This window comes from Opisthocomus hoazin, chromosome 4 (assembly GCF_030867145.1).
Source record: "Opisthocomus hoazin isolate bOpiHoa1 chromosome 4, bOpiHoa1.hap1, whole genome shotgun sequence".
Classification (NCBI taxonomy): Eukaryota; Metazoa; Chordata; class Aves; order Opisthocomiformes; family Opisthocomidae; genus Opisthocomus; species Opisthocomus hoazin.
Window position 1 is genome coordinate 60,900,130 of NC_134417.1, and position 21,666 is coordinate 60,921,795.

A 21,666-nucleotide genomic window follows, 5' to 3' on the forward strand; every position below is an offset into this window, starting at 1 on the left:
ATACTCACCAATAAAACTAAGAAGTGGGCAACCTTGAAGTGCTAAGTATTTAACAGTCCCTGGGAAAATTAGAGAACTTCAGCAAAACCCACCAGCCTTAAGAGCCGCCTGACTGCCCTCTGCAAGAAACGGGGCTTTGCTTTTACTGGAGGAGAAAAAAAAACCTGTAATTGCAGAAGGTTGGCTTTTTGCACATTATAATAGCAGCGTTGCTTTTCTCCGTCTTCACTGCTCACAATTACTGCTTCTTCGGTGTGCATTTTCTGTTACTGGCTGTGCAAAACACCCCCACCCCATCTTGTTCCTACTCTCCCAATGCTCCTCTGGTTAACTTTGTAACTTCTACAGTCTAGTTAAAAGGCAAACCAACCAACGGCCGCAGAGCAGCGGCCGAACGGGAGGCAGCAGGCCTGCGGCGGGCAGCTCTCCGTGCCGCCCGGGCCGGGCCGGGCCCCGCAGCAGGGCTGGCCGGCCAGCCGCGGGCACGGCTCCGGCCCGGGGGAGATGCCTTTCGGCTGCACCATTTGCGCCGCTGCGTAACCACGCCGCAGGTAACAGGCTTGTAGATGTCCGCTCCTCAGCGCCCAGAGCTGGGGAAGATACGGAGCGCTGCACGGTCAGAAATTAAAAAAAGAAAATACTTCAACCAGCGCCCTCAGAACTGCTGCCCGGCACCGGGAGCTCAGAGAAGCCACAGCAGCGTCTCAAGGGAGGCGAGGCAAAAAAAAAACCCTCCACGGCAGAGCAGCCTTGACAACAGCCTTTCACGTTCTGCTGCCCTCAACTTCTCCCTCCGGGCCGCGCAGCGTGCCAGGGCCGCTGCACCGCGGGATAGGCTCGGGCTCGGGCTCCGGCCCGGCCCGGCCCCTGGATTCACCCCACCGCGGGGCCCGCCACACCGCAGCCCTGGGGCCCGACCCTGGCAGCGGGCCGCCGGTGCGGGGCATGGCCCCCCCGGCCCAGGTAGGGAGAGGAGCGGGGCGGGCAGCGGAGCGAGCCGGCCCCGGCAGGGGCGGCCCCGCGTCCCGCAGCCCCAATGGGCGGGCGCGCCGGGCGGAGAGCGGCGGCGGTGCACGTAGCTTTTCCAAGATGGCGGCCTCTCCGGACCGAGCTGCGAGGGCGGCCGCGGGGCTGGGGGTGGCGGGCGGCCGCTGAGGGAGGGGACCGGCGGCGCTCGCCTCGCCTCCCCTCGCCTCCCCGCAGGGTGGGGGGAGCTTTCCGCGCGGCCGCGAGGCTTCGCCATGCTGCGGGGCTAGAGCCGCCCAGGCGCCGCAGCGCAGCGGGGTAATGATGTTAGCAGAGGTAAGAGTCCTGCCGCGGCCGGCGGGGTGCGGGGGGGGAGGGAGAGGCTCCCCGGCCGGCCGAGCGGGCGGCTGCGCGCCGCGGCCCGGAGGCTCTGCCCTCTGCCGGGGCCCCCGACCTGCCGAGCAGGCAGCCTCCCCCTTGGCCTGGGAGGGCGTAGGACGCCGGCCAGCTCGCCCAGGGCAGAGCCGGGCACCTCCTGTCGCCCCGCTCTGCTCCCCGGCCGGGTGCCGTTCCCCGGTCAGGGGCCGGTAGGGCGGACCCGGCCCGCCGTGCCCGCTCCGTGGGGCAGCCGGCCGGGGCGGGCCGGCCCTTCCCCGCGATCCGGTGGCGGGCCCCTCTTCATAGCGGGCGAGGAGGGAGGCCTGCCTCGGCCCTAGGCCTCGCCGGAGAGACGTCCCCGCCCGGGCCCCGAACGCCGGCTCCGGCTTCAGCCCCTCGGGCCTCCTCCTCTGCGGTGGCTTCGTAAAGGCCGAGTGTTCGCTGTCTTCGTCAGCGGCTCAAACGGAGCAGTTCTGCTGCCGCGGGAGTCCGTGGCTGTCGGCAGTTGGCAGAAGTTGGCTGCCTCGGCTCGCCTCTCCCTGGCAGGGGGGTTCTGTCCCGGAGCGGCCGCGCTGTGAGGTGGGCGGGTGGTGGGGGTCGGCGTAGGCGAGAAATGGCTGCGGTGGGCAAAGGTGCCCTCGGGGGGGAGGCTGGCAGCGGCTGCTAGTTGCTGGGGGTGAGACTTTCCCCCGTATTGTTTCTTCTACAAATCGATTTTCTGTTTTTAGTGTGTCAGCGAGGTGCCTGGCGTACAGATACTGCTCCGACATGATGATTGCGTTACCTGTGATAAGTGTTTTACAACTTGTCATTTTATCCTGGGGTGAAGGTTATTTGTCCAAAACTGAATTGTCTTAAATCTTGAAGGGTGAAGACTTGCTTGCTTTCTGACACCGAAGCCTGAAAAATTTAGCTTTGCGTTCCTGAATGATAGCTAATAAAGTATCCTGAAGCTTTCAGTTTGCAGCAGCTCGAAGTTTCAGGGCATAAGGAAAAAGGTTCTGTAGTGCTGTGAGCTCTCAGATTTCCCTGTGAGGGTAAAATTTGCCGAGTGAGTTAAACCTGTAAAAATACATGACCTGTTTATCTATGAAGGGTATTTGGTGGGTGGTCAGGGACAATAGCCTCCATTAAATAGTGTTGATGAGTGTGGTGCGTAAGCTTTAACCATAGTAAGTCAGATTATTTTAAGGGTGGCACAAAACGTTCTGGGTCAGTGCCTCACACTGGACGGTTTGTTCTGTTTGAGGATGGTTGTGTGTGCCAATCCAAGACACTTTATTATCTTGGAACCGAATTTTTTTTTCTGATAACATCAGTGTAGCAGCGTGGGCGACACTAGCTCCGTTCACTTAAGGTAAAACCTAGGCTTATGCACGTGATGACCAGTTATGATACTTAACGTTGGTATCTGGAAGACTGGGTTCTGATGTTCTTTCCTTCTAGTTCCTGTATATAAAATATTTGTGAACAAGATGCTTCAGGGTGAAGTATTTGAGGCTTGGTCTCTGCCAAGGAGATGACTTTAAATTTTGGGGGGGGTCTAGCAAAGTTGGCAGGCTTTGCTTGCCTACCTGAAAAGCAGTTGTGGGGAGTTCTTCAAACAACCAGGCAGCTCTTGGCTGTCAGAGGACCCACCTGACAGGTGAACTGGAAGGAGTCCTTTCCACCGTGCTTTTTTGGGGTATTCCAGTGGTGACTTGGTAGCTAAAAAGCCTTATGAAAACTGCATGCAGTCACACCCATGAACCCTTTCCACACTTTGCAGGAAGATGCAGATTGCTTCAAGCCTACTGATACATGTATAGTAGTCTAGAAATACCTAAATATCTTTTTTTGTTTGTTTGTTTGTTTGTTTTTTTTGTCTCTTCATATGTAAAAATTGAGGTGTAATTTATGACGGACTGACATTAGAGTAGAGCAGTAGTGAAAACTGAAAACATAGGTTTGTATGCTGCCTATATTTATCTTAATAACTTTGAGGGGGGGGAACACTGGATAGCCAATAAGTTTGTTGTTTTTTTTTCCTTCTCTCAAAGCAACTATTTTATTTAAGAAAGTACAGTGAAATGAGATCAAAAAGTTTGCTGGATATTTGTGGACTTTTGTAGTTTGGTACTGTCTAGAGTGGCGAAGATCACTATTATGGTTTTGGTTTTTTTTTTTGAGCCATTAAAAATTTAGAAACATTCCCCCCGTTATAACTGTTAGTTTTCTAATTTAACAATGTAGATAATATTATTCTTAAATATATTTAAGCATGAAGGAAAGGCAGAATCTGGTTCTACATGTGTTGTTATGCAGTTAAAACATAGTTTACAGTTTCTCAAGATCAGTTCCTACATCCTTTGACTGTACCCGTATATCCAGACCCCAGCAGATTCAGTCCAGTTTTGTGTGGATGCAGTTGGGATTAGGACCTTGTAATCAGTAATTTCAGGGGAAGATTGCACTTCCTGTCAGGAAAAAATACCGGCTGTGTGTTTTATTTGGCCCTTACTGCAGGTCTTCTTATTTTAGTTGCATCAGAAATCATGTCATCGGATGCCAAGCACATATGCTTATTCACCTACTTAGCAAACACCGTTCCCCAGTTTTTCATCACCTTGGCCATCGGAACTTGTTTCTGCAGTCGTATTGGATACTTTCTGTCTGCACGCGTTTTGAGTCCTGCTGCAGTGATCATTTCCCTAGTCTGTTCGGTTGGCCTTTCTGTGTCTTTTCACTTGTTTGCCTTTTCTTGTTCATCAGATGTCCCCTTTGCTTTCTAAGACCCAGTGCAGCCTGGTTCCATGTGACTTAGTGTTTCAGCACTTTCTTGTCTGATGAGGCCATGATGGGCACAAGTCTCAATGGTCTGTCTCTTCTGTTTTCAGACAACTGTCCACCATTCTCGCCTCTTGTGCAGTAGCAACTGTGCTTCCCTGACTACAGTGAGGCACCTGTTTTACAACTCTGTCTCTTGCTGGTCAATAGTGTCTTAAATTCTGATGGGAACAAACATTGAATAGGATTTCGATGGGACTTAGTTTACAAGAAGTTTTAGAGTGTCTTCCAAATTGATGGCCTGTGCTGTGTGCATTTGCAGCCTGTGTTGCCTGTAATGAAGGCACTTTTTCTAAAAAAGTGAGTAGATTTCTTTTTCCAACTTTTTTCCTCCAGGTGCTCATTAAACTGGTTTGAGATGCTTAGTGACACCTTCCTTCTGAGTTTATCAGCAGCTAAATTTTCGACAGCTTAATTTTCAGTTTAGCAAAAGTACTTTGTTGCAGTACTGGTGATGGTTGAGAAGATTTTTGACATTTGACAAAGCAGGAAAACGTTTTTGCTTGTCCACAACTGAAAACGAGCCATAAAAAATGAGCTCTGACATGTTGTTATTTCTTGTTACTGCAACTGGACAAGATAATTCACGATCTACATGTAGTATCTCCTTTCCGTTAAACGATATACTTTTTATTTAGAAGAGATGTGTAACAAACTTTTTTGTTAAACTTTGATCGCTACTAACAATTGAGAACTGTTTTTGAGCAAAACTGAGCAAATTAGCCTGATTCTTCAAAATAAAGGTTGACTCAGCAGCTTGTTTTTAACTTGTTTTAGAATAATAATGAATTAGCCTTACTGAAACAGTAGCACATTGTAATGTATATGTTAGTCCAGCTCTGAAAGATGCAGAACAGAGTTAACTGCTATAGCATTGTTAGTTTTTTCTGTTCCTTGATACATGGCTGTGCAAGGTTGTTGTGATGGTTTGTGTTGCTGAACTGTCTTTTGCTGGTAGACACAGCTTCAAATGTGTAGACAATTAGGAGGGAGTGGAAAGAAATTTAGTTTTCTGTCCTGTTGTGAAATTTGTACGATGAGGCTTTGCCTTGGTGCCAGTGTTTTGCCGGATGAGGTCTAGCTGGAGCATCCGTTGCAAGCCCTCGGGAGGTAACAAGCCTCTCTTTCGCCTTCAATATATTCTGTAAATGAAGTCTGCCCTGTTGCTGGTCTGCTTTGTGTCTCTAATTGGTGCTATGACAGCTCTTTGAATAACTCCGTATTCTGTGGATTGTCAGTTAAAATTACGTGAGGAATGGTAAAATAGGACAATTAACCTTTTACAAAGAATGGATGTCATATGTTCCTAGTATTTGTTTTTAAATATTTTGTTGGCTGTTAGTAAAAGATGGCGTCTAAACTCTCAGGACTATTCTTAGAGTGCACAGTTGAGCCTAAACTACTGAGACAGAAAGCAGAGTTCTGCAGCAACTCTAAAATGTCAGTCTGGACCATTCCCCAAAACAACGTGGAAGAAGAAAAGTGTAAAGTTCCTTAGTTCAATAAAAATAGTCATAGCTTGTCTGGTTAGATAGCTGAAGGAGCTCCAAATGGTGATTTCCTCTGGTTGCACACTAGGGAATTATCTCGGTTTTAAATATGTTTGTCCCTTTCCCCCCCGCTCTTACAAAGATGACGAAGCATGTTTTCCTTTGAACTAACGTTAGGAGAGTTGCTGTTATTAGAAACAAGAAACCATTGGTGTTATGTGTAGGTTATTAGCAACACTTAAAGAATTAATATTTTGAAGCCCGGTCAGCCCTTTTCGCCATTGGTTGGCTGAGAGTGTCAAGGCTGGAGTAATAGAAAAATCAATTGCAATTGACACTTGCAGTTATGTGAGAGAAAAACTTCAAGAAGCACAAGGCATCGCGATCTTGGGCTTAATTGCTTGTACTGTTTCCCCCCCTCCCCCAGTACGTAATGTCTGATTTCTGAATTGAAAAAACAAGTCATTATTTCATGATGTAAACATGTTGAAATGTTTTAACTTAAGCACTCTGACCTTGTTTACATAATTTCTGTAGTAATACATCTTAAAATGATGACTGCGTAATTGTGATTACAGGTATGAGGTGAAGCGGGCATTTATTTTTTATGTGAGTAAGCGTAGATGATAGGTATGTTCAGCTAGGGACTCCTTTTATAACTGCCATATATTCTGCAAAAAGAGGTCAGTTCCTACCGTGTCAGAGTTTGGGAGTATCTGTTAAAGATTTTATTCTTGCTCTGAAGCAGAAGTCGCTGTAAAATCCTCGGGGAGGGAAGGTGGATTTCTGAAGAAGTTATGATGTCGATTGTCTTTCTGTTTTCTGTAGGGAAGGGGTTGTGATCTTGGTGTTGCGGTTAAAATAGCAGGAGTCAAATTTGTTCTTGTATTTTAACATTGGCATTTTACAAACATTTCAAAGGCCCTGCAGTTTTTTATCTGCTTTTGTTCAGGTGGAATTCTCTGAAAATCCAGGTATTTCCCAGGACAGAATGCAGAGTTTGACCATAGTGGTTAGTTCAGTAGTTTATTTTAAAGCTATTTCACCAGTGGCCCTTAAAACTTACTGCGTCCTGCTGTTTTGCATATTTTCTTGGACAGTAAGCACAAGACCATTTGATTTGAACCTCACCAGTTAGTCAATCCACCGCTTGCCAGCAGGAGAAGGAGATAAACTCATCTCTGCTTACTTTCCAGTAAGTCCCTTCCTGCATCAGATGGCCTGTATGCTGTCTTTTCTGTGCCTTGACTTGGTTGGAAGCATTTTTGATAATCAGAAGTACTAAATATCAAGAACTGTTTTTTTTATTTCACAGATGGAATTAGCGCTGTGTTTATTCAAGTCAGGGGTAATATGGCCTAATGAAAAGTTCACGGTTACCTGTTGTCTATAACATTGATGTCTAAAATGCGTAATTCAGTGTCCCATTGCAGTTAGAGTTTTGAGTAGGAAGATGAGGTTTACACATTTTCTTTTGAAGAATGTTCATGAGTTTTGGGAGCTTACTTTGAAGAGTATTAGCTGCTTAAATGCAGGTGTTCTTTTGTTAGTGTGATTTTATTTTTTATGTCTGTTCCTCTGCCTCTCTTCCCTTAATCCCACGCATCTGGGAGGAACGGGGTGGTCCCAGTTCCATTTTTGTCAAATCTATTTGTGTCAGAATGCTATTATTTCATAAATATCACTATTTTAAGATCATGTATCCCTGTTCTTCAGTATATTTTTGCAGTTCTAAGAAATGACTGTACTCGCCACTTCTGCTGGTGCCTCTGAGGCAGCATAGGTTAGGCTGTCTCTTGCGATGTAAGGAATGAACTTGAGCAGGAAGTTTGAATTGCTGCGTATCCTGTAGGATGCTTTGCATTTCCACTCTTCCTGTCAATGCTGTCAGACAAGGCCAAGTAGAAAATACTCTAGAAGTTCATAGCAAAATTCTTGCCACGCCTAACCAACCTATTATGAAACAGTGCCTCAGACTTAGGATAACTTCTCTCATAGCTCTTAATCAGTACTGAGAACACTTGTAAGGAATGTGCCTGATATTCCCAGTCATGCAGTATTCAGCATTTGGCATTCCAGACTGTGTGGATGAGTTGAAAATCTGGCGGAGTATATGCTTTAGGAAATGAGTAGCCAACCTGTGTAACTGTAGAAAGAGTGATTGCTTTAAAGTTTTGCTGTTCATCAAAATGATCTTGGAATTGTTTGACTTAGAGACACGCTGAAGCCTTGCTTGTTGCTATGCTGCTATTCTAACAACTGCTACTGCAGACTGAGGTGTCTCTGATGAATCTTGGGTCCTTTCTTCGTGTGAAGCCTGGCGTCTCTTCGCTTAAACCTTTGCATTCCATGTCCTTTGTAATAACTCAAAACTTTGTTTATTTTCAGTTTTCCCAAATCTTGTAGTATTTTATAACACTGTATCATCTTACTTTTCTGAAGCATATGTAATGATTTTTGTGATATCTTGGGAATAATAGGATCAGTAATAATGATGCGTATTCCAAGATGTCCTTGCTCGCTTCAGGGGGGTTAGGCTAGATGACCTCTAAAGGTCCCTTCCAACCCAAAGCATTCTATGATTCCCTGTCCGCTGAAGGAACTATTCGTGCTTGAAATTGCATATGTATTTTGGTGTGCTTTTTTTTTCCTAAAATATGTTTTTTTCCAATACATCTTGGCGTATTTATTATTGATAGATACCTTAATTTTTAATGAAACTTATGCTTGATTGACGTAGCTATCCTCTGTTAACATACTTGGAAGAAAAATACTTTTTTATAGTTTATAAACTCAAATTAGTATTTCTGATCATAATGCTCATAATTGAAATTTCATGAACTTTGTAAAGTAAAATTGTATGCTATGGAAATCTTAAGTCTTGTGATTTAATATCTCAGTTACAGATTTAATCTGATGGTACATATAACAAAATAGGAGTTACTTATTACAATTCATTTATTGCTTATATATAATTTTAAAATTCTTGTGAAAAAAATTGTTTTGTGTGAATATAATTTTCGTTGTTTTGGTAAGAAGATATTTCTTTACAATGCTAGGCTAGGAGAATAAGGTTTTCTTTTAAATTTTCACTCTTACCACAGTTTTCCTTTTCACAGTCAACATTTTTTTCTAAATTGAGTACTCTGCAGTAGTTGTGTTAAACATAATTTGCTCTCCCTTTGTGTGTACAAGCACTTAGTACTAGTACTTTGCTTTATGGTGTTACAGCTAGATACCGCATTCTCTCTTGTGGCTCATGCTTCCATTAATTTGAGTTGCACATGTGGCTAAAACTTTGAAATGAGTTTTATTTATTTTGTTATGTTTGTTTTAAGGTCTGGACTTTAAATAGTATTGGTCTTGTGTCTTTCAGTTGGCAGTTGCCGTACTACAGCTTCTTAAAGAATTCTTGAGAAGATCACGAGTTGGTAATAGTGAGACCAAAGGCAAACTTCGTGTCTCTATGAATGTTTTTAAGCTCTTCCATTACTTTATTGGGTATTTTCCGTTACTGAACTCTCCAGTTAATGATGGTCTGCTGTTGCCCATTACTGTTTCTTGTAATTGTGCTTTATTTTACTGATACCCTCTTTTTTTGTTTTCTATTTGAAATTATTTTTCTGTTTTAGTAATCTCAATATAACATTATGCTTGCACTCTTCTTAATTTTTCTCCCTTTATTTCTAGAGATTTACCCATAACTGTTATTTTTCTTATTCTCTATTTTTTGATGCTATATGCAAAGCATTTTTCTGTTTTCGAGTGATCAAAGTAACTGTGTTGCTGCCATGTGGAATAGTATACCTGGGTTAGTCTATGAATGCTTCCACCTTGCTGTCTGTGTGGTTCTTTTGTTTATTACTTGTTGCACTTGTGTTTCCTTCTGCTTTATTTTTCTTCCTTATATATTCATCTTTGTTTTTCTGCTGCTATCACTGGGTTGGCCGCAGATTTTTCTTTAGATAGCCTGCAAGTGTAAAGGAATTTAAGACTCTTAAGAGTGCCATTTCAGATTTGACTTAACTGGATCTAGTATGGGCTGCTACTAAAGAGATTTTCTCCCTCCCACCAGACACAAGCTGGTGTGACGCTGCTTCTTATATTGGGTCTAGCAGCTAAGCAGCAACTGCATAAGGAATTGTTTCGTCTTGGTGAATCAGCCCTCTGAAGAGGTATGAGGGTGGAACACAGGAGAAGTTGCCAAATCAACAGCTGCATGGTCTGGTGCAAGGGAAGTGCATAGTGCTTTCCTGCATTTCCTTCTGTTTAGATCTAAAGTCAATCGATACCCGGAATAATTCCTGTCCTTTTGAAAACCGGGAATGTCATCATTCCTTCTGTGACTTCTGAATGCATCTCTGTCTCCGGAAAAAGTTACGGGTAAGGTTAGCTAGCTCCAGTTCGGTTACGTTTCTTTTTTGTTCTTGATATTCTTGAGCAAGTGGCAAGGATTGAGGTTTTTACATATTTTCTGTAAACTTGCCCTGAGAGCTGGATATTCATGACCTAATCTTGTATCTTTCATCTATAATTAGTTTCAGTCTATAATCTTGAAGTATTAGTGGCAAGAGTTGATGCACCATTTCTGTGGTTTCCTTCCTCCGTTCCCCCTGCAAATTCGTTGAAATTTGTTGGAAATATTCCATGCCTTGATGTTTGAGAATGACATGTTCTGCTGAGTTCATAGCACTGTCCCTTTATGTAAACTTTATTTGCAGATGTTCGCGCTTGCTTTCCCTCTTCAGTGTTGCAGTGGGCAGGAGGTAGTATGTGCACCTGGGAGGTACCCAGGGAGTAGTTGGCACAGTAACTCTGGGCCCTGATTTTTTGTGAGGAAGGAGAGGAAGACTGCCTGAGCTAAAACATTCATCTAGGATACTCAGCAGGCTCTTGGCTTCCATAAAGAGGCCAGATGGACAGAGGTTATGGAGCAGAGTCTTGGGAGAAGTTGTAGGAGGCTCCACTCAGGCATATCTGCTTCTGAGCTACACGCTGCAGCCCCTGTCAGTAGCACTGCATGGCAAATCTCTTGGATAAAACTTGTGAAGTTTCCTAGTGGTTGTGGAGGCAACAGGCAGAATGGTTTTCTCAATAACAGTATTCAGCAAAAGGGCACAGAGGACCGTGAGAGGTGCACAGAGTAACCATGCTTTCCCAAAAAGGATGGTGAACCAAAGATCTCTTGGAAGTGAGTGGGTAAAGCAGACAAGCAAGAAGAACTGAAGCAGGGATTGGGAAAGGGGATATTAAACATATGAAGGGGACAGATTTGGGAAGTTTTTATTAATATTCCCATTACATTTATCCCACTGGAAAATGACAATAATATTTAAACACTGTTTTTCCCCTCTTAAGTAAAGGCATTTTTTGCCATGCTGTCACAGTGCTGCTTTTCGTGTTGACCCTGTCCATTCTGCTGAGAGTTAGGCATCAGCTGCTCATTAAAGAAGTTACAGGCTTTTTTTGATATTGTGGACTACTAAAAAATTTGGAGACTGATGTCTTTCTCTTGCTTTGGTTTATACAGCTGGATGATAGTCTGTCCAGAAAAACAGTTGCAAGGAACTGGAAGTTTTGAGGCTTACTCTAGCTTTGTAAAGGTTTTCGTCGTTTTGTATAACATCTGTTTTCACGGTTATTTTGTCTTCATCCAGTAAACGTGCTTCATAGGAAATTTAGCCTTGTAGAGTTCAGACCTCAGTGATTACTGGGAATTTGTAGTGAAATAGTGGTTGTATCAGAGTTCCTGTATTTTGTAACTGGAGAAAACTTACGTCACCTAAAGAACTGCAACAAGTTTAAACTTAAGAAGGAAACAGTGGAGTAGCTTCACAGTCTTCAGAGGAGGGTGCTAGTATTCTGTCAGTGGATTTAAGTTTCTGCTTAAAAATGTACTGGAGTTGCAACTTTGGATGTATTTGTTATTTGGCTACTGAGAACTGCATTTTTGTGGTGCATACTCTAATCTTTGAATTTCCTCTATTTTTACATCCATTTAATTTAGTTGGTTAATTATGCTGGTTAAAAAGCACTACATGCTTTCAAAAAATGTTGGGGAACTGTCAGTAAATTTTAGAGAAGAGAAGTTAGATATCGTGAAGGGGCAATCATTGCAAGCAGCAGTCCAAACTGAAACTAGTTTCATGGTGCTGGCATTGATTGAAATCTTGACATTGAAAGAACAGAACAAACCCCAAAGTATTAAAATCAATGCATATAATGTAGGTAGCTGTTTCTTCAGATTCCAGTGTTTAGGCAGTAGATGCCATTTACTGTGTTGGTGATAGGTGTGTAGGAGACTACTGCTCTTGCTTGTTTGTTTTCGAAGATAAAGGTGAGCACTGGGGAGTGGAAGAGGGGGGTGATAATTTTGTGTTACTTTCCAGTCGCATAAAGGGGTACCAGAATATTAATTAGATTCACCAATAAACTTTCTAAACCTACTGTTCTCTTGGTGGCTGGTGTGTGTGTATAAAACTTCAGTGTATGGAAGTATTTTGTTTTGGCACAGAGTCCCTTGTGGTGGAACTAGATATTGCACATTGATTTCCAGATGGATTTGTATTGTAATGGGGAGACCGAAACTGGACGCAGGACTCCAGGGATGGTCTTGCATGTCCACATAGAGAAGAAGGATCACTTCGTTGAACCTGCTGGTGACGCTTTTGCTGATACAGGGTAGGATGCTGTTGGCCACCTTTGCTACAAGGGCACACTGCTGACTCATGTTCGTCTTACTGCCCACCAGGACCCGGGGTCTCTTACTGTAGAGTTGCTTCCCAGAGAGTGGGCTCCCAGAGCGTATTGTGGCCCAGGGTTATTCTACCCTGATGCAAGCCTATACTTTTTTTTGTTGAACTTCATGAGATTCCTCTCAACTCATTTCTCTAGCCTGCTGACATCTCCCTGAACAGTAGCTCTGCCCTCCAGCGTACTGAGCGCTCACGCCAGTTAGGTATTCTGTGCAGACTTACTGAGAGTGCGCTCTGTCCCATCACCCAGGTTGTTAATGAAGACATTAATTGGTCCCCACATTGATCCTTGAAGGTTCCCACTCAGTTACTGGCTGCCTGCTGAACTTTCCACCACTGATCATGTGTCTCTGCTTCCAGCAGTCCAGTCAATTTTTTCCACTTACCTCATCTACTTATCCAGCCCATACCTCACCAATTTTGTGATAAGCAGACTGTGGGATGTTGCAACAATGGCCTTGCCAAAGGCAAGGTACACAGCACCTAAGCCCCCTTCCTTGTCTTCAACATCAGTCACCTCATCATAGAAAGCAATTGGGTTGGTCAGACATGATTTCACTTGGTAAATCCATTTTGGTTGTTCACCACCTTTTTAGGGACTGAGGTGAGGCTGACTGGCATGTATTTTTCCTTCCTTGCTGGCCTGGACTTTCCTTCTTGCAGATCCTCTTCTGCTGCCAGTATAATTTGAGAAATCATTTATGTTGGCTTTCTGTTGAGCTTTGGCTTTCCGGATTCTGTGATACCGGTTGCAGTACTGCCTGTAGTCAAGGTGCCATTTGGTGTTACAGCAGAGAAACTCAGTGTGGTTTCCCTTCTGGGCCCTGCATTATTGTTTATAGTCTTTCTCCTCCTTTTTAGTGAAGAAAAAATGATGTTTTTTCAGGGATGGTGAGGGATGCAGGTCTTTGAACGACATTATTTCAGTTACCAAAATAACTTCACAGAGATCTGTGACATGACTGATTGTAGTTAGGTACAACAGGCTTGATCATTAGCGACAATGTGGAAACTAATTTTCAGTCTTGTTGACCATGTCTGTTACTGGAGGACTCCTGGCAATTGTGGTAGATAATGTGAATTAGCTTCTTCCACTTGTATTCCCTCACATTTGTAACCTGACCTAATACGGCAGTTAGAGTCTCTCTTTATATTTAGTCAAGCCTTGGATAAAAATATTCTGAATTTATGTTGTTAACAGTATTTTTAAAGTAACTTTTTCATCTAGATGAGGAGTGTTGCTTATTAGGGAAGTTTGAGATTGTGGTATGTACTCTTATAATAATGAAAAACCACGGTCAAATACTATACTGCATCGAAAGCAGTTTCATCTTAAAGTTGGTGGGATAATGTAGTAGTTCAGAGGACTCTGAAAATTGTGCTACAAGTAGCAAATAGCAGATAAAATATTACCAGTGGATTAAAGAAACAAGCAAAACTCTCAGATGACTAGTTTTGTAGCCGGAGGAAGCCAAGGTGCTGAAAGATTATTCAGAATTTAATGACTAAACCTTTCTACAGTAAACTTAAGTAATGGATTTTGTGTGCGTGTATATATATAGTTATGTATATATGAAATATATGTAAACACATATGAGAAGTTTAATTCTCAGTAAAAAAATCACACACATCCTGCAGATACATCACTGAAACATACAGTTTATCAGTGTTTTTAGAAGAAACTACTGGTTTTAAGGAGCTTTCCTGAGAATAAATATTTGCTTTTAGATGCTTCTGAGCAAGTCATGAAGTGGTAGAAACAAAAATTTTATTCTTTTTCAGTGTAAAATTTGAAGATATTGTCTGCTGCTTCACATGTGATGAGAAGTTTAGGAAAAAAAACCAAAAAGAGCACAATAACTGGTGCTGCAGTGTGCAGTTCCAAAATGTTCATAATTTTATGGAATTTATCTCGTTTTATACCTTGTCTTTGACAGTTCTGTATTTGCAAAACTAAGCACTTTCACTTCGTTTCACTTTCTATTTTTGTGGGGCTGTTATTGTTTGAAGTTTCTGAAATTGCCTAAAGCAGATCCTGTATCACTGTGTGTCTTTTTTTTTTTTTTAAGCCAATTCTGTCAGATTAAGATTGCTCAAACTATTTTGCACACAACAGCTACTCTGAAGTTGTGTGGTATCTCCGTAGAAGAAATAATGGATTTATTTAAAGAAAAGTAGTCATTGTTCACCAGACCTCTTATAACCCGTCTTTTTCCGCTCTCTCATCTCGTTAAAGATCATGGACAAGAATGGGTTGCCTTTGAACAGAAGGCTGTGTCCCAAACCATTTATATATAAATAATCTTTGTATATATGTTCTTAGAAAGTATGGGCTGATATAGATAATGGCATAAATTGGGGAGCATAGTGTGGATTTGAGTTCAAGGAATAGGCAGCTGCTTAATGCTTTGCAGAAAGGATGCTCAGTTGAAGTTACCACTAGCATGGAACATGATCTTAAAACTAAAGAAACTTCTTTTCTTGAAAAAAAAAAGAGCGTAAAGCTTCAAAAAGCATAGCTGTGATGGTATGAAAAAACCTTTTTAAAAATGTTTTGTGCAACTGTTTCTGCTGTAGCCCTGAGATCTGCCTACAAGTTTTGATTAAATGAAACATAAAGAGACGGCCTACTAGATCTGACTCGGAGAGACTGGTTTAATGTCTTTCTGTCAAGATAAATATTGGGAATCTTAAGTGGCAGGAATTGTTCTAGAAGCAAAGCTGATGATTCTTTAAATTTGTTTAGTGGGATCAGGTTTCTTTAGGAGCAAAAGAAAGAAAACGTTGTTGAAAGGAACTTTTAAATAACTCCTTGCTGCAGTTTTAGGAAAGAAAGAAATAAGTTTAAAATGCTTCTTGATCGGTAATCACAAATGAAATATGCAATAACAGTTTCTTGACTAAAGAAAGCGTGACTTCATTATTTTTAGCCATTTAGGAGAACAGATTTTTTTTTTACTTGATAAAGATTCTGGGGACTTCCCCCTCTCTCCCATTTGCCACTGTTTTGCACTAGCAAAACTTAAAATAGATGTAATGTGTTTATCCAGAGGCTGAACATAGAACAGTCCAGATTATCTCATGGGCTTGAATTTAAGATAGAGGGATTACTTTATTTTCTCAGTTTGGATCACGTGAGGTCATCCTGTCAAGCACTAAGCCTGGCCCTGTTTGGATCACCTAAGGTGATAGAAAATGCATTGATCTTTTTTGTCTGTTTTCTGTCCACATGGCTAAACTGGCTTAGGTACAAGTCAATATGGATAGTTGCAAAGGAAAAGGTTCACTTTCTTTGAAATTATATTAAAAATGAGTTTGAGTATGTTGCTTCTCTATTTAAGTAGCTGAAAGTGGGCTTGCATTTCCTACTTCCCATTGTTAAACAAGATGCTCAAGGGCCTCTTTTAAACTTGGCCAAAACTCTATATCCTTTTAAGCTAGAATACAATTCAGAGTGGGTTTTAATGCAAGCATGTGATCAGAAGGGGGGTGTGTGTCTGTGAAGGTGGTCTCTTGTTTTTCGTGGTAAGATAAATACTTATTTTAATTTCAGAATAAGGTTACGTGGAATGAGCCTTTCTGTCCCTTGCTGATAGTTCTGCTGGATAGTAAAACGGCTGTCAATGCTGAAAATAAATGTTAGTAAAATGAAGGTTGGTTTAAAATGTAAAAATCCACTTCCTAATTTCATGCTGTGATCAGCAAAGCTGGCAGAGCAGACGTGAGAGTGGAAAAAAAAAAAAAATCTTGTTTCTTGAATCCAGACTCAATTTCACTGTTTTTTTCACTTGAAAAGAAAGTTTGGTGTTGAAAATATTTACCATTTCAGGTAGAACAACGATCAGTGTTAATCAGAAGACTGTTCTTTTTTTTCAGCAGCTTTATTGCACACACCAATTGTATCAAAATATGGAGCATAAGTTTTCTATTTTTACTTTAATAGTAATATCAGGTAAGGTTTATTTGAGTAATGGAATTTGTTGCTCTCTGGATACATGCTGAAATTGATGTAATATGCACAATAGCTTTTAAACTTTTTAGCTACATACTGTAATTTAATCTTAGGTACTTTAAATGAAAATATATGCTAACATTTTCTTAAAGGTTTGCACTTTAAAAAATGAACTTAACAAATCATCAAAACAGTGCAGTAATTGTGGTTTTAGAGTATAGACTCTATTACAAAAGTTATTGCCTGTCCATAAGAGCTTTGTTAGATCACCTTGTGTAACTGTGGGGGAGGGTAAGGGAAAATGATCCCAAAGGCTTTTCTGTCTCGCGCAGTGTGAGAAGCAGCAGGAAAATCCAAACTAAATACAGCTAGACATTATTGCACTTGAATTAATCCAACTGTTAACCAGTTAAGCTGTTTGACAGACAAAACGTGCATTGAGTGGAAGAGGAGGAGGTGAGACAGAGAGGGGACAGATGGACTCTTGCTTAGCAGAGGAGAGTTTCCAACCTCTGTAACCAGGAGGGATCAGCAGGAATACTGCAGTTATCCAGAAGAAACTTCACTGCCCTGAATTCTTAATACTTAGTATTAATTGTGTATTTTTTTATTTAAAAGTTGATTACTGTATATTTATATACTTCAATATTGTAGGCTTGTTTTGGAAAAGATAAATCTAAACTTAGAACAATTAAAAAAATAGACCATATAAAATTCCTTTTAAAAAGAAAAATAATTCCCAAGAGTTTTCTTGTGAGTACTGCAGTAATTTGTTGTGTAGATTCAGCACAATTGTTTTTATGTAGTCTGAAGTAGGAATGGAGCTTAGGGTTTTGCTTTGCCGTGCCCTTTTGGGCTACGGAAGGAAAAGGGAAAAAAGATAAGCAGGAAGCAGTTAAAGAGAGACCTGTAGTGATGTTATGAAATGAGGACATGCAGAACTGTTCAGAACTCCACTTGATATCTTTCACTTGATTGCTGTAATTTTGGCAGATAGGAGAATGTGACTACAAAGATGTTAGTGGTTTATTTCACAATTGTTAAATATTTCTCCTAGTAGTGTAACGTAACAGTTTACCACAGATGAAATTGGCACTCCAGTTGATACAGCTTTCCAATTTTACTTGTCACACTAGTGAAGAGACAGTAATTTGAGTCCTAAAATAATGTTTTTAATCACTTGACAAAAATGACACCTTAATTAGAGAAACGTTTATACGTGAACATGTTCCATGTACACTCAAAATGGAAGTCAAATTAAAAGGCAGATGTGTAGAATTCAGAAAATTAAACTTGACATCTACTGTATGTGCAAACCTTGACAAATTTTTTTGAAGGTGAGCCTGGAGGTGGCATTAAATACATCTGGCAAAACATCATATTTAAAAAAAAAAAATCTTCACCCAAATGGCAAAGAATAGTTTCCTTATTGATGTCTAGTTAGGGACAGGTTAGCTACTGGCATTTTAAAAATATTAATGAGCACATGTAATTGAATATACACAGTAAAAGAACTGTGGGCAAAGAAGCATATTTTAGTTTTTTAATGACCCTGTTCTTTTAGTATTCAGATGGTTCTGTTGCAACCATTAAAGTTGAAAACAATCATAAATGGCAATCTTCCAAAGTGGTGTGGGCCTTCTGGATGCTACAGCTGTAAGACTTAAGTAGTATTCTGCTGAAGCTTTGAGATTGGTAAGTGGATGATTCCAGAGCCCAGCCTTCATGTATGGATGTTCGTTGTTTCCCTTCTTGCCTCATCTCCAAACTCGAAACCACAGTTACTCTGAGCGTGTGGGGGAACTGGGAAGAGACACATGTGCCTGGAACAGGGGCTTCTGGCTGGAGTGGGATGACGGTGGCATCCAGAGCGTTGTGAGAGGGAACGTGTGTATTTGCTCTTTGGTGGTGGAGAGGACAACAGGAAGAAAAGGACTGCCTGTTCACTGGACTTCGGGCGTAGCAGTGGTTTTGCGCTAAACTGGAAACACTTAACGTATCTTCTTGCCAGGTGCAAGCTAAAATTGACAGCATCAGTTTAAATCCAAGCAACAAACCTTTACTTACCTCAGTGAATCAGGGAAAGCTGTATGAAGGCTGAGGATTTTGCTTAAAGATGGGATAGAGGCAAAGCTCTGAAAGCTTGTCGGCCAGATTAGGCGATCAAGACACTTGTTGAAGCTCATTTAAAGTATAGTAAGACGTAGTTGTATCTGTTACTGGAGTAACTCATTGCTGTTGTGGTTGGTGCATTAAATCCTTGCCACGCTCCCATTAATTTGCCTGCAAATCTCAGCTAGTTCATAACTAGTAAATTATATTACGCAAAACGGCATGCATACTAAATTATAGTTGTATTTTTTCTTCTCTTAAACTGTTGATTTAAGACTGTGTGGCCTTAGTACACAGTTTATAAGCAGTGAATCCTGTGGATTTACATAAACTCCTGTGTGAACGGTCATGTTAAGTTGCAGTCTTAGCTCAGCACTGTTAGCTGTAACACTGTGTAACAGGGATCTTCAAAATGCTACATTAATTAGAAGCCAAAAAAAGGAAAAGGAGATGTATATAAGAAAGTTAGATCTGTATGTACTGCTTGTAGTAGCTGGCTGTCTACTGTGGAAAAATCATTCAGTGGAAAAAATGGGTGAAGCCTAGTCAGAAAAAGAAAAAAGCAGGTGTTACTGAGAGGTGGTAGTCTTGTCTGTAACAGCTGAATGAAGCTCGTGTGAATCTTCACCTTGGTGTATCTCTTCTACCTGATGAGGCTGTTTGGTACCCTGTTTGGGCTTACAGACACCTGTTTACTTCAGTTGCGGTTTATTTTGCTAAAGCAGTTCCGTATCATGGGAAGAAAATTACTATGTGTGAATATGATGCTACCTTAGCCCCGTGCATATGTGATGTTACTAATGCACTGCAGAAGTCTTTTCTCTGTAGGACTTCAGACATGAAAGATAAGAAGCGATGATGGTGGGGCTAGCATAAGGCATCTGTAGTGATGGCGAGCAAAAGTGTCTAGAACTGATGAAGTGGAACAGTTATTGATCTGGAGTAAAGATCGTTTATCCGTGTGCGCAGGTGTATATGCGTGCAGTATGACGGTTCAGCTTGGAAGTCTGCCTTCCCAGCACAGGGCATGTCGGCTTCTTTTAATGGGTCTGGATGGCTGCTACTTAAATGCCAGCTGTATGCCTTCTCTGCAGAAGACCGGCTTGTTCTTTCTGTCAAGAGTGGCAAGAAGCATTCACCCTGCAGGTAGCTTTAGTAAAGCTAGGCAGAGCTTAAGTAAGTCTATGAATCTTCTACGAAAGTGGCATTATAAATAAAGCTTATTTGGAAGTAAGTTGTAAGTAGTGGCGTTTGAATTTAAATACCCGAGCTAGTTCCATACTGACCAGCTGTGTAGTCATGTTTGTGTAATGTTTGGACTTTATTTGCTTTTAATAGTTGATTTTGATGTGTTAAAGACTTCATTTTTGTCAGAAGTGGCCCAGTATCTGTTGTACTTAACTGCAGTGTACCAAGTTGTGTGAGTTTTAAGAAATCCTATTAAAATACCAAATGAGATTTGAATCTCTGTAGCGATATGCTAAATTGCAAAACTAGAGCATAGGACAAAAGGTCACTGTTTTATCTGTGTGAGTTATAGAACTTTCTTTGTTAATTATGCATTCATCCAACTCTGAATATGTCTTCTGCTATCTAATTAAGTTTTGTGAAGTCATTTAGCGTACTTATATTTAGAACTTAAACTTTTTTGGGTAATGCCATGAAGCATACTGATTTTTTGACAAAAAAAGACCACAATTAAATGTTAACTGTCTTTGTGCATATCTTTCTGCTGTCTCTAATGCTCTGCAGAAGTTTTAAAATGTATTTCTGAGGACATGAATATGAGGAGTCTTCTTTGTGTATTGAAATGTAGATGTATAGTGAGAGCTGATGTCTATTTTAGTTAATTGTTGTATTTGCTAGGCTTTTTTAGATTGGTGCCCCTTTCCTCCCCACCCTCCAAGCAGTTTGTCTACTGCATTTACTTACTATGAGTCAACAAAATCTTCTCAGCTGTGGCCAAGTTTTGTTATTTATTGTAGCACCGTTCTTCAGCATTTTAGCTGTGTGGATTGTATGGTTAATATCATCTAATTAAGCACTTTTTCAGGTTAAAGAGAATTGAATCACATGCAATCTAGTTTTTGAGTTGGAGCACTTTTAATTAAAAACGCTGAAGTGTGTAGCTGAGTAATTTTTTTTCTAGCCTCAAACACGAAGGAAAAAGCCAGTATAGCTTCTCCATCTCTTGTTAAGAAACTTTAACTAGGAAGAAAATAGAATTTGATCTCAACGTTCCATTAAATTTATAATAAAATAGGAAGAATTAAATTACTCTGACAATTTACATCTATTAAACAATCTGTCCTTAGAGCTATGATTTTGCTTTTGGACAGCGTGATGGCTTGCTCTCAGAAAAGAATTGAAGCTGCTTTATGTAGGAGCCTTATTTTATATAATTTTTCATTGTTTATAGGATTTTTAAAACTTTTATCAGGAAGCTGGTTTTCCTAAATCCCATGCCTAAGATGGAAAGATGAAATCTAAGTAGTCCCTTTAGAGAAATAAGAGCTGTAGGCAAGCTTCCCCTGTCCTCCATATTAAAAGCTAAAAAAGGGCTCTCTGCAAATACAATATTCAATCTCTGCTGGTTTTCCAAATGTCAAACTGCAAGACGAGTTTATTTAAATATTTTCTTAGTGTTACTTGTTGACATAACAGTTGTCTGAGTTCCCATCAGGGTGTCATTTGATCACTAGTAGGAAAGGCGTAAATTAGACAACAAAAAAAGAAAAGTTGAGAACCTTAGAGCTGGAACAGTTTTGGTGGCCTATAAATACTTGTCATTATCGGTTTCACGCTCTTGGGACTTGGCTAAAACATGCTTTCCGTATTGAACAAGAGACTAGATTGAATTAAATTTATATAATCTTTGTTGACTGCATTGCAGCATTGTGAAGGTCCAAAACTGTTGTAGCTCAGTTCACTCAGGTTTTCACTACCTTGCTTTTTAGATTACCGTCATTTATGTAGTACATGTACATACACACATCTGTTTATCTACATAGATAGATCGAGTTGTGTTTGTATATGTATGTGTATACGAATGCACATGCTGTTACCTGTATGTTTTGTTTTGTCCTGGATAAATGCCAGGTGCCCACCAAAACCGAGCTATCACTCCCCCTTCTCAGCTGGAGAGGGGAGAGGAAATACGATGAAAGGCTCGAGGATCGAGACAAGG

The 21,666-nt window shown here is 41.1% G+C and overlaps 1 protein-coding gene across 6 annotated transcripts in view; it reads left to right on the forward strand.

Moving 5' to 3' along the window:
- Positions 1-1,073: 1,073 nt before the first annotated feature.
- Positions 1,074-21,666, forward strand: part of SNX13 (sorting nexin 13) — a 71,742-nt gene continuing 51,149 nt past the window's right edge. The window contains exon 1 of one of the 6 annotated variants that reach the window (XM_075419208.1): positions 1,074-1,302. In XM_075419208.1, coding sequence (XP_075275323.1) covers positions 1,288-1,302 — 15 coding nt within the window. In that variant the 5' untranslated portion in view covers positions 1,074-1,287. Of the gene's footprint in view, positions 1,303-1,840; positions 1,924-9,855; positions 10,044-21,666 lie in introns of those variants that run through there. The other 5 variants (XM_075419213.1, XM_075419214.1, XM_075419212.1 and 2 more) reach the window with 5 other exon arrangements.